The 13895-nt window shown below is 37.7% G+C and overlaps 1 protein-coding gene across 1 annotated transcript in view; it reads right to left on the bottom strand.

The window, feature by feature from the left end:
- The window catches only part of LOC104512383 (calcium-dependent secretion activator 2), a gene marked incomplete at its 5' end in the record, with an annotated part of 85626 nt that overhangs the window by 12074 nt on the left and 59657 nt on the right, over positions 1 to 13895 (bottom strand). Inside the window, one exon of the mRNA XM_010155335.1 lies at positions 10556 to 10663. Coding sequence (XP_010153637.1) covers positions 10556 to 10663 — 108 coding nt within the window. The remainder of the gene's footprint in view (positions 1 to 10555; positions 10664 to 13895) is intronic.

Raw genomic sequence — 13895 nt, 5'->3', positions numbered from 1 at the left:
CAGGACTCATGATGACAAACAAATGAACAGTTGTTGGATGGGGTATTTTGATGATACAAGAAAACAAAATTAGGCAGGCTAGTTTTCAGAAATCAGTAGTGAGAAGAAAAGGAAGAATGAGGCTCATTTAAAAGTGTATTAGGCAAAAGAGGATATTCTGAAATAACAAAGAACACAACATGTGAAAAGCTTATCTTTTAGGAGGAAAATATTTTTTTCTTATTTTAGGTTTGTAATTAGAAGCTGGCTAGTTGCTATGGAACTGATGCCAATTTACAAATAAATATACACTTTTAACACAAAATATACAGTGCTCATCTCTCCCTGCATCGTATATTGGTTGCTAAACAGCCATTTACAATATTTACGCTCTTTTATAATGTTTGTGACCTTCATTTTTTTCCTGGCCTCTTCACATATGGTAGATGCGCTGGAAAACTGCAATTTTGAAAAATTAGACATGCATAACATCCTTCTGTATCTGGACATATGTAACGTTGCTGTTCTGACTTTAAACACTAGGTTCTAACATAATGCTCATGACCGCGAGAGACTAACAGCACAAACAGTTTCCCTACTCCTCTCTGGATACGTAGTGCATCTGTGAACAGTACTTCCACAGGTTATTCTGGTGCTAAAACTCTCTGGAGCAAACACTGCCAGTCTTGCTACGCTGCGTGTTGTGTTGCAGTTTGGGTGTATCTGCAAACATCCTCCAAGGCACAGAACGGGGAACATCACTTGAGTGACCTTGAAACGAAAGCCAGCTTGGATCCTCAAAATAAACAAATGAACATAATGCAAAATGACCAAGTTGTTACTCATTATAACACTAGTCTCTTGCTATCAGGCTCCAGTTTTACCAACCCTACGGATGTGCTTAGATGCACAAATGCTCTGCAGCCTTCCTAAGTGCACGTGTAATACCAGTAAAGCTAAAGTTCCGGGCTCACTCGGTAAGGTGTAACTGAGGTACCTATGTCTGCTGTTTCCCAGTCGTCTGGGACTCCCTGGGGAGTCCCTGGAGTGTGGCATCAGCAAAAGGGGATTCAGGGAGGTGGCAGAGTCCTCCTGGGACCTGCATTTCTCAAGGTGAGCATGCTCCTAATCTCTGTACCGTGGACCAAAAGCGAGGTGGACCAAAGTCGTGTTGTAGCAGACTCTGGGTGAATATTTACAGACAGCTTGTTTCTTTCCACCTCACCAATCTTGACTCGTCATCCCTTTTATTCTGCGCGTTATTGTAGCGGCATATGACAGGGCTGGATGCAGCTGTGAAGTTGATAGGGAACTGCACAGTGGTGGAGCCACTCCTCTCCTACACAGCATCGATTGGGCACCACACTGAGCAGCGCTAATGCGGAGCAGAGGTCCAGCCTCCTGCCTTCCTCTTGCTTCTCTCCTCCCCTCATCTCTTCGGAGAAAGCATCCTTGGATTGGGCAGGTGCCTGGTTTGCTCCTCTCTGTCACTGATTCTGTTGCCTGTGTGAACTCTTTCAGCTATGCAGATGGGTTTTTTTGACGTGATTTTTCTATTCATTACTTGCACTGGTTTTTTTTGCATATTGGAAAAAATTTTAGTACAGTAGAAGTACAAAGGATAGTCAGTGCTGTGTAAATTGAGAAAATAAATAATGAAACACTTGACAATTATTTAAAGGAAATAACCTCTACATAGGTCAACACTTCTGCATATTTAAATCAACACTAAAGCTTCAGTTCGCCATGATCAAACAGGTTAAGATGCTGTTTCCACTGATGAATCGCTGACTTTGCCAGAGCAGTCCACAGCATCCTCACCTGGTACTATTTTGATTTACAGCATAGTGTACCTGTCTGCTACTCCATGTTAATTATAATAAAACTAGATTATTCTTATGCTTTCTGGCGCTATTTTTCTTGTAATATGATCAACAGTGTGGTTGTGTGCCTATTTGCGAACAGTTAGAGTTTTGCTTGCTTTTCCCTTTTTAAACTGAGCTTGACCCAAATGAAATACAAGTATAAATATCAAACTCACAAGTAAGGTTTGAGAAGCCACAAGGTTTTCCTGCTGTTTATACGTGTGTGAATTACAGTACATCAAGAAATCAATATTCCCTAGATGGTGCTTGTGCCTGGCACTTCATGGTGAACAAACATTAGATATGACAATATAAATGGTACAATCCTTATTGATTTCTCTTGACTGGGTAGAATGTGAAAGCTGCAGCCACAGTTAACACTTACTGACAGACTCATCTAAAGTTTCAGTGCTATTTTATATTTTTATAGTTGTCCACGCTCAATTGATTCCATTAAGTTGCTAGACACATTTCAAGCCATCTAGATAAGAAAAAAAAAAAAGCAGTGCCTGTAATGAGATGCTGCTACTTTGTGCCTAGCAGGATAAAAAGGTTAAAGGACTAAATTGTGCCTGGATGTTGGAAGGAGTTCCCTTTTATTTGATAGAATTGTTATTGTTTTTAGTGAATGGATACTGTGAGTGATGGATAGATGCATTTAACTAAGTTAAATAAATGAACTAACAGTATAGACCAGAAACGTCTATGGGGAAACTGCACTGGAAGCTCCCAATGTTATAGCCCCTCCCCAAATAAACAAGCAAAACCCCCTTGTAGTTCCACCCCTGACTGATAAAATTCCCTCAGGGGGAAAAAAAAAAATCAGATGGGCTGTAAAGTCTTGAGTTTGGCATTTGTTTTTTTTCAACTTGTTTTCCTCTTTTGACTCATGATACACATTTTAAATTGCCTTTTAATAGCAATTTATACATTGTTAGTGTTCCCTCTCCTCTCATACACCCCCCCCCCCCCGCAAAAAAAAAACCTGAACTTCTCACACGCATCAGGGAAATTAGGGGGTGGGACAGAGTAAGAAATTCTGAATATTGGAATATCAGATTTAGTTCTCCGAAAAATAATCTTCTGTTTCCCTTTTTTACCCAACAACTCTTTTAGTAAGATAGCAGAATATCTATTTTGTAGTTTCCTACTTGCCTGCTGGGAAAATGTAAATACTGTGATTGAATTAGTGTGAAAAAGGTGTCAGACATCCATTCCATGAATGCTAAATGCAGACTGGACTATGGGATAAATAATGTCTTGAGAAAATCCAGTTTATATCTTTTTGGGCTGTTTGGTACCCAACAAGATGGAAATTCAGACATTAAAAATGGCATGAAAAAAGGAAGAAGTGGGGAAATGTATCAGATCAAAAGCATATCAAAACTAGCCATTGTGTTATGGTTTCCTCTAGAGAAAACACTCTCAGCTACAGCATAAAACAGCTTACAAAGTGCTGAATATTCTGATCCTGAAGCAGCAAACTCTGAAGCACATTCTTTGCTTTAAGTGTGTTGTGGTCCTATTGATTTCAACAGTACTGAGCTTTGCTGGATTCATAGCAGCATAATCAGCACCTTCCAAGAGTGGGCATTCCTCTTCTCAGCATATTCCGGGGGGGGGGGGGGGGGGGGAGGGAATCAAAATCAAAGAAAACTTACATACGTCTTGAAATCAGAGGGAAGTTACATTTTTAAGCTTTCAAACCGTTGTTCTTTTACAGAGATTTCTATCTCAAAAAAAGAAGAGGTGAATCTACTTGAAAGCATCAGGAATATTTTAGTGAACTTTGAAAAGACTCTGAACAGTAAATTTGCAAGATGCTGCTTCCATCTTGCAGAACAGTTTCATGTGTTTGATCATGTTAATATAATTCACTTTTTCAGTCCACATTTGACACTGCCTACAGTTTTCTCTGAAATTTTTCCTTTTACCAAAAAAGATGCAACGAACTGTTTTAAAATTACAAGAGTGCCTTTAGTTCAAGAGAAAACTGCAGAGTGGTTCTCATATCAAGAGCTTTCTATTTTCCCTATAAAATATTAGACATAATTAAAGGTGCGTTAAGACTTTGGTGAAAATCTAAAGAGCATCGGCAAATCTGAGCACTGCTCAGCTTTTCAATTGCTTTTCTACTTCTCAGTTCTTTTAAATGGTTTTCTATGGCAGGAACATTTTTCTTAATTAGTCACAGCTAATTAGTGTTCTGGCATAGACAAGTAATCAGAAATGTCAGAGCTGCAAGGCTACATCTCCCTAATCCTTTGATAATAATTTAGCCTCCTGGGAGGGCCTCAAGCTGCGGTAAGTAGTGGCTGACAATAAGGCAAAATTAGGTGGGCAGCAGACCATTAGGATAGGAAAATAAAAAGCACTACCAAATCCTGCTGAGCACCATCAGGCAACTAACTACACTGCCAGATGAGGTGCCTGTTTAAGCCTGTGTTGTTAATTAGCTGATTCTACCAGACCTGCCACATATGTCCAGGTGCATCATGCAAAGATGTGTATTTCTGGGTTTGCGCCAAAGGACAATTTTGCACTGTGATCAAATTTCAAGAATCTGAGAAAGAAGCCCACATATTTCTTGAAGATTATTCTGAGTTATCAAAGAAATGAGTGGATCAACAAGCTACAATCCATTTTTGTTGAGTCTCTAAGTAATTAGGTACGGTCCTCTCATATTTCTCAGAGGTTAATACAAACACAGCTTTTGATTCAAATGTGGCCTTTAACCAGTCCTACCTAGTCTCAACTTGCTGAAGTTGCCTTGGCATATAATCTAGATCAAAAAGGAGACCTCTTGTCAAATCACCCACTTACAAATAATTACATAACAATGAAAGTGAAGATTACTTATTAAAATTAATGTGACAGGAAGCAATTTGAGAATGAGGGGAAAAAAAAATCACAATTGAAGTTTTCTAGAAAAACATCGTTGAACACTAAATACCTCAGAAATGGCGCTTTAGAGGTAGACATGGACAGCGCAAGGAGTTGGTACTACAGAAAACTCACATTAAAAATAAGCGTTCCTCTTAGCCGTGTAACACCAGCTGAAGATTAACTCACTTGCCAGGGAGAAGCATTTGCACATTTTTAGCACATTTCTTGTAAAAGGTCAGGAAACTTATAAAAATGATGTAACTGAATAAAGCATTTGCTAAAAATGTACTTGCAGGTATGATGGCAAACAGAAATGAATCAGATGAGTACTTCACATCTCCATTTAGGCACAGAATGAAGTCCATGACATAGTAGTCTTTCAAGAATAATTACTACCTCAAATAACCTCAAGTACATCATTCAACTTAAATCATCCATCCCTGCTACTAATAGAAAAGGAAAATAATGGTTGTGATAAGGGAACACTACTACCATTTAATTCACATTCCAGACAAAATGCAAATGTTTGTTGGACAGAAGAAGAATTACGAATTTTTGAAATACAAAAGCAAAAAGCTGCATAAATTTGGAGTGCTTAAGCATTTACACTCCTCATGATGATGCTCAGTTTTTTGCACGCCAAAGAAAGTTGTATGAGTTCCTTGCCATTAACAACTCTCACTGTTTGTTGAATTGTTATCTTGTAGGAGGCCACAGCCCCGAGGATGTTCTCCTACAGGAGCAGTCCCTGCGCAGCCAACAGCAGTTTAACATCCCTAAGAGATGGATGATCAGGCCCAAAGTCAACATCTGCTAACAGGTGCCATCTCGTACAGGTTAACAAAGAGACCTGTTTGCCAATGCCAACCTTTCCAGGATACACACTTTGACTACTTCATGTATTTTTGGTACGCCTGTGCACAGGTTTCCCAGAAATTAGAGCCTAAATTATTGGAAAACCTTGAAGTTGTATCAATGGTAAACCACTAATGTGTTAGAACTGTTCTCTTAAGCCATTCTTTATTTCTCAATGCAGCAATCAATTATTGCATAAAGATTTCATTGCACATATACTCTTAATAAAATTAGAATTGTACATCTGTTTACACTGTAAGTTTTTCACAATGGACTCAACACAAATATAACCTGTAAGACAATGCTCTTAATGGCAAATAAACCAGGATTATTTTGAAGGGAAAACATTTTTAACGAGATTTTTCTGTGTTCAGACAAGAATATCCATACTTCACGTGCAATTAACAGGTACAAGAAAGTGTGAATCTACCCAAGTGCCACTTAGGAACTTTACTACAGAAAGTAAGTTTTTATGATATGTTACGATGTTTTACTCAGTGTTTATGCAAACAATCTTTGTTTGTTTTAAAAGAAACAATTTTAAATTTATAAGTCTCATTTAAAATGCTCAGGAGTAGGGAGACTTACCAGTCCCATCTTAAAAATCCAGGTGGAAATGTGATTCTAAGTCTAGTACGTGATCATAACCTGGCATATTTATAGATACAGCACTGCTTTATTGAATTTAATGGTTCATAAATAACTCCCATTAATTTTGCTCGTGTAGAACCAGAAGCCATGGAAATCTTACAGTTGGGTATTTTTTATGTCTGGTAGTGATGAGAAACACCACACTGTTCTTTGAGAGGCTGCACAAATGTTTGTATGCCATCCATCAACAAGGTTATAAATATGAGGGAACTTATTAATAGTAATATTTTAGATTTATCCTTGGTTTGTGTAATTCCAATTAATTATTTATTTTTCCAATTAATCAACTTCTACACTTACAGAGTTTTCTGAAAATCAGTATTTTTCAAACACTGGTTTAAAAATTTAAATCATTAAAGTACAAATTTGTTTTGAAAACATTTTATTAAACTATTTAAAAAACCCCAAGTTTTTGGTTTAAGTGATTAAACCTTGATTTTAAGTGAAAAAGTTTCAGCAGGGGATGCTTTTAATCATAATTAAGAACTCTAATCAATAAACAAACACAGAAGTGTCTGTCTCCATGATTTAGTTGTCACACATTGAATCTACCTGAGTCACTGCAGCATTAATGGTAGAAAAAGTTTGTTTTATTTGAGTTTATGAGGGAAACTCATCCCAATGTAACTTCATTGTCTTAGGTTACCTTCAGTGGAGTATGGGATTGGAAGGAATCACATGGATTATTCACTGAATTAAGTTTATGGAAATCATGAAGGTGGAGCAGACAGGTAGCCTAGAGCTACTGCAGACCATCCACATGGTAATCCACGCATTACAAAACCTTTCTAGTGCTCTTTAAGATCTGCAGCTTTAAACACAAACAAACAAGCAAGTAAGCAAACAAGCAAAACCCCCAACCATAATCTGGTACAGCATGAGAGTAGGAGAGAGATGCCCTGAGTTCCTCTGACAGGAACCTATTTGATAGGTCAAATTCCCAGCTGACCTTAGGAAGAAGACCATGTCCCACACTGTAAAGGAAGACAAAAAGTCCTAAGTGTCTCTGACAGACTGACCAAGCGAAAGCTCTTTGTGACTCCAAATCTGGTGATTTAATTTTTAGAGCAAGAAGACAGCACACTGTCCTGGGAGAAGCTAGTGCTACCAGGAGCAACAAGCCATATTGTTCTGCATGCTGTCTCTACTCCTTCCAGAGGAGGAGAAAAGTGAAATGCACCCAGAAGCCAAGTTATTCATAAAACAGGAAAAAAAAAAATAACCACCCTGGTTCTGCTGCATGATCACCACAGATACTGAAGCACAGGATTTAAATGGTTTAAAAGTGGTGCAGAAAAAACTAGCAGCCCAGTCTTTCAAAGTCCCCTGGAGATGTATGGATTCATATCACAGGCTTAAATTCCATTCTCCTGACTTGTCACATTTTGTATAGCACGGCAGTGCTTTTCCAGCACCATAAAACAATGCACAATTTTTGTCTTCTCCCTCGTTTGAGACTTCTCAGATAAACAGAAAATTTTCCAACTTCCAGGCTTAACATGTTGTGACCCACTGGCAGACATTTCTACTTGTATCAATACTTAGATTTAAATGATCTTTAAGAGATACATTACTTCATATGACAGACACCCGCCCCATTCTCTTGGTCACTGTAATAGCTGTTAGTATATAGCATCCCTGATTCAAGTCAATGAAATCTGCACTTAAATAATTTGTAATTATACATTTTGGAGGACTAAAATAGTGTCCGAGGCCTGATCTTATCTACATTTATAAGTAGCACTTGTAGCACACAGAACAGTCTGCATTTTTTTTTGGTTATTCTGGATAAGGTATTTCCCTGTCTGAAACACAGATGTGCACTTTTCCTATTTCACTTGGCTGATGATTGCTTATCTGATACAAATCCTATGCGTTTTAAGGGGAAACCAATAGTGATCTACAACTATAGCCAGTCAAATGGCCTGAAGAATATTTACATAAAAACTCAAACATATTTTATGCTTTCTACTGAAATATAACTTCACATAAACAGTACCTAGATTTAGTTATATCACTAATTGAATAAAACCCTTCCAAAAATAATGAGCAAAATTGTGCTGAATCATACTGTTTTAAATTTGAATTAATCTCAGGGAAGGTGAGTTAAAGCAGTGAGATGCCTCTGTGTTAAATTTCTGCATGCTATGAGCTTACGTATTTGTTAGTGCATTTATCTGATTCTGTCCAATGGGCTATAGCTCCTAATGTGATGTTACGTAGAGATGTGATACCACCATGTATCAACAAAAATAAAGATATGAAGAGATACTCAAAACACAGAATACTTATCACATACGTATTTTTTCTTTCCTTACAGCTATAAGCACTGGCCATGACAGCATACAATGCATACCACTGAGTAAAAGGGGACAGGAATGGTTTTGTGTCTCAAAGACAAGCGCTGTGCCATGTCGAGCATCCATATAGCAGATGTTTTCTTGGGCTGAAAAGATCGTTTGCTGAAACGAAACTTGGGAGAAGTCCTTGACCCATGTGAACCCCATTGTACTGAAGCTCTGTCCTCAGGCTAGTGTTAGTTAGCTAAACTCGAAATCATGACAGGAACCATGCTGATGACTTAATGGTATGGAGGATCACTTCCAAGTTCTCAGGCCTGTGCCCAGGCCCCGTCCAGTTTACTGCTATGGACATAGCCTAAGGCTTGGTCCAATCCCCCTACATCAACAAAGTCAATGGGTCTCTCCAGTGAGAGGTGGATTTGGCCTTAGGAACATAATTTTATTATCATTCAGAAAATTACAGCATAAGCAAAAATAACCCCAAAGAAAAACAAAAAAATGGAAACTTGAAAATGAAACATATGCTTGCAGATTCAGTGCAAAAGCAAACTGAAGCAGAAGTTGCTAATACGGTTTTAGTACTTTGTGAAGGTGCCAGCTGGATGGATGATAATTTTTCTACCCCTGCAGGGCATCAAAGCTTTTATAAAATCATTCTTTTCACACATATTAGCACTTAGCTTATTAAAACAGATGATACTTTTTTTTTGTAAAGCTGCCTGGGAGTGTCTGGAAATATAAAATCTGAGAGATAAGTCTCATTTTGACCACCCAGTCTAACAAACAACAAACACTGACATGACATACCATGGCTGAGAGTCTATGTTATGGGCCCTTCTGTGACTGCCACAACTGTAGTGTCACAGTACAGGCTGTGAATTGCTGTTATGAAAACATTTGCTCTAACTTGCATAATTAAATGAAACTGCTAGCAAAGCTTTCTAAAATACTTAGATGCCACACAAATAAATACATTTCAAAGTGTGCATTATGCTCCAGAATTTGTTTTGTAATGAATTGCATTGCACAGAGCCAGAGATAACTTCTTTCCATGCTCAAATTCCTAAGCAATTATAAGTGACCGACGTCACTGTCATGTAAATTGTCCGAGTTGATAATACAGTAACTTTTATCTTAATTATACTTTACATGTGTAGTGCTTTGAATTTATACAAAGCATAGAATTTTACCTGCCTATAGCTTCTCCTTCAGACAACTTGGAAAGGCTGGTCAGAGCTTGAATGAGCAGAAATATGCCCAAGAGTGTTGCTAGTGGCCTTAAAGGAGAGGAAGATTTTGGTAGAGTAGGCGATTGTTTCTACCAAAAAGAGAAGGAATTATGGCAAAGGAGTGAGGCTGCAGAAGCCAGTACAGAAGCTGAGGGAAATTATTGGACAGATACAGGCTGGCTAGCACTGTGCAGGCCTTGAAGATGAGCAAGACAATTATTGTGATGTTGAAAAAGTGGGATCAAAATTTGGGAAAAAAGTTTGACAATTCAATAAATATTTGATCAACTTTTAGGATCTTAGAAGGCTTAAACTGGAAATGCCATAAAACAGAATTCTAAAAGTCAGTCCATGAATGTACCAGTCAAACCAGTAGATGCACCTGGCACAACTGGCCTCTTTCTGTATACGAGCAGGCAGTGATACGTACAAGTTCTTTATTTAGGGAAATTAATTCTGCACTGAAGTCCACAAACCACACCAATCCAATTCTCACCATTAACACATTCAGAATCAAAAGACGGAATAAAATTGGACTACTCACAGTGGAAAAAATGACTATTTCAAATAACAATCTTCTACGAATTTTATTTATGCTTTCTAGCACTTAAAATTTTCATGCAGAAAATGTTTAAGGAAAGTCCACCCTTGACAGCTGACGATGATAAAAAGCAAAAGCAAAACCAGGGAAGAACATCAGAACGGGTTGCTGAATATCATCAAATTGCAGCTTATCCCTTCTGATGTGGTAGTGATATCAGCAAGCTTTGCAAGGGTAGTTACTTACATCAAATAACTTCTCTATGTACATTTCCTCGTTGACTTTTTCTCGAAGTATATCCTGGTTTTGTCGAACAAACATAATGTAGGTATCAGCTAGATCCATTCCTGGTTTCTGTGGAGACACAAAGTAAGGGGAGAAAGTAGCGGAAAGAGAAAGAGAAAGACGACTCAACAACCGAGACCTTATAAGAAGTTATAGTTACTCGTAATGAAAACAGACTATATGTTACAATGCTCATATAAACTATATTTACTAAATCTGCTGTGAATTTTGGGTTAGTTACCAGGTTCAGGAGGGTTTGCTTGCTACGATTTATGAATGCTTTGAGTCATAAATCTACGTTGCTTTATGTAACAGAATGAAGTCTGGGCTCTGGTAATGTCAATGGCATACTTGGACATTTTCCTTTGTCGATAGTGAGTCTCCCATAGCTAGTCCACCCTCAAAGTGCAGATCCTGCTATCACATTCAGAAAATAGTTAAAAAAAAAAAATCAGTTCCTTTTGCATTGCCTTGGATTTGCTGTGATTTGCTTCCAACCTACAACTGTATTTTGCATTTGAGGTTAGCTGCTACTAATTCTGATCCAAACTAAGTTCAAGCATTTCCCTGACGGCAACGGCATAAAAAGGTTGGTATGAGAGAGTAGGCTAGTAGCCCTCTTTTTCTGAAACTGTTGCATTGGCGTAATCAGCTCGAGATGAGTAGGGAAGGAGCAAGGGCTGAAATGTTTCCCTTCTTGGACAGAACCATGTTGTTCTGTACGAACAGCAGAGTAGGTGTAATTTTTGTACTGCACTCCTAAACATGGGACAGGCTAGGATACGGTGCACGTATGTGATACTATGTCAGGCCAGGCAGAGTGGTTGCTGAAACTGGTGTCTCCTGCCCAGCTGGGACTTCTGGACCTCTGTAGCCACAAAATGGTCTTCCACACTAAAGCCTGCAATGTCTCCTTTTCTGGCAGTATGTGCAGAGCTGGTCAGGAGTTCACCTTGCTCTAACAGGAACCAAAAATGAACGTGAACACTTTGGAAAGTCTTCTGTAAATAACCTCTGTGTGAGCAAGTTTGTAAAGGTATCACTTGCTCCCAAGTGATAATTTTTAAAGCTCATGGCATGCAAAAGAAGGCAAATTTTTAAAATACTTCACAGTGAGCCTTAGCACAAAGCTCCTTCTAAAGGATTCGGATTTGTCTATGACTGACTGTACAGAATAATTAACAGCTCCAGGGAAGGAGGATGAAAGCAGCTATACCCACTCCCTGAATTCCCAGGTATAAATCATCTCTATTTCTCAGAACCTGTTACTGTCTGAAAACAGCATACATACAAAGCTCTAAGAATAAAATATTAAGCGTATTTATGCATAAACCTGCTTGTGTAGGTAAAATATTTATATATAATTTTATATTAAGACTTCCTTTTTAGTCTACACGTGGATAACTTTTTTCTTATTCCTTATTATCATGTATGCAATGTATTATATTGTACATGTCTGAGCACAAAAGGGAAGGAAAGATGCAACATGCCCAAACTGATACCTGTCCAGAAACTGCCATTACAATATTAGGATGAGAGCATTCTCCCCTCAAAACTGCAGTGAGTGAAACCTCCTGGGTCATGAGTTTCATCTCTTTTTTCCCAGAATCTACCATGGACAGATATAGGAATATGATCCAAAATAAGAAGATTTTCATTTATACATGTGCATCAATGGCTTTTCTTGGAAGTAACAGTTAAATGTGGAACAATGGCCTGGTTTAACATTCCTAGCATCTCCAAAACTCACACTGAAAAACCGAAATGTCTCCTCCACACTTAGATTACTCATTCCACAGGCAATGAAAGCTCATTTCAAAACTTATCACATACATACATGCCTACATGAAAGTCTTAAGAGGAAAGCAGGACCATTTATATTTACATCTGAGTTATACACCTTGATCCTAAGCACAGAAATAAAAATATGAGTTTACAATAGATAAAACCATTCTCTGTTGGAAAACCTGATTCTCAGAAATCAATACATTTCATTCATAAAAATGTGCCTTCTTCACTAAAATGTGAGAGAAATGTTTTGGAATTAAACTAAATCACCAAGAGATTTAGGAGATCTAAACCAGAATACTCCATATATTCCCTTAGTATACTAATTTCTGATGGTATAAAAGGATACAACCAGCATTGAAACCTTATGCACTTTGTAAAACTTGATAGGCAATTTGTAGGAGCTGGACTAGTTTTAACTTGGAGACATAATGGGAAAATACTTGGAAATCTTGGGAGGTGGGTGAAGGAGATAATCTATAAAATGGAAGGCTCATTATAGTTCTTGGAGATGTATTCAAATGTAGAAATGGATCTTACACTGAATCATAGAATGGGTTGGGTGCTAAAACCTAATGGTTCTCCAATTCACACAACTTTTTCTAAGTTCAATTAAAAAAATGTTTGTCATGCAGACAGCCAAAGCTAGAAAAATGTTTCCTATCAGCTCCCCTTATCTTTGAGATGTTTACTTAGTCTTGAAGCTGTGACATATGGGAATTTCACACCTAGTGAATATATTTTCATGTAGCTTGTGGCACAGGAGTGTAATCATTAAAAGAAAATACACAAGTAAGAGTAACTGCAACAGCTGGTGACATTTACCAATTAGAATTACAGTTCTTTAAAACACTTCATCCTTCTTTAATGTGTGCAGGATAATTATCTTTGAAATTGCTGTGGAAAAAAAAATTAATTTTCCTTTTAAAGAGTGTCTGGGTATGGTAGAAATATGTCTGTGTAAGGAAGTTATCAATACTCCAACAGTACGACTGTTTTAAAAACTCACCCAAATCACTGCAAGCTAACCATCTTTGCTCATGGTGGGCAAAACACACGTTAAACACTGAATGAATGAATAAGTATATCAAATACATAATTATCTCTCCGTACTGAAGGCACTGAATGTATTTGTTTTCTCTAAACATGTGAACGAAGAAAAGAAAGCTGTTATAAGCACTGAAACAGGCTTATAGTGTTATATATTTAATGGTTTAACTTCTTTTAATAGGGATTCTGTATTAGATGGGAATCTCTGATTACATGATCCTATCATTCCTCTACTGTTTTGGATTATTAAACTTCAGAAAAATCCTAGGCTAATGTAGAATAAAACACAACTAAGCAATTGGACATACCTTAAAAGACAAACTAATAGAAACTGAGATATATTTTAAGTAACTGTCACAGGGAGCATTTCATTGCTAATAGCAGACAGACTGAAGCAAGCCAGTTTCCATTTTTATACCCAAAATAAAAAAAATTCTGCTCCTCTGAATCTCTGGCAGAACAT

Source organism: Eurypyga helias, unplaced genomic scaffold (genome assembly GCF_000690775.1).
Source record: "Eurypyga helias isolate BGI_N326 unplaced genomic scaffold, ASM69077v1 scaffold17867, whole genome shotgun sequence".
In the NCBI taxonomy this organism is placed as follows: Eukaryota; Metazoa; Chordata; class Aves; order Eurypygiformes; family Eurypygidae; genus Eurypyga; species Eurypyga helias.
Note: the sequence above shows the minus strand (reverse complement) of the source record. Positions and strands in the feature narration are given on the sequence as shown.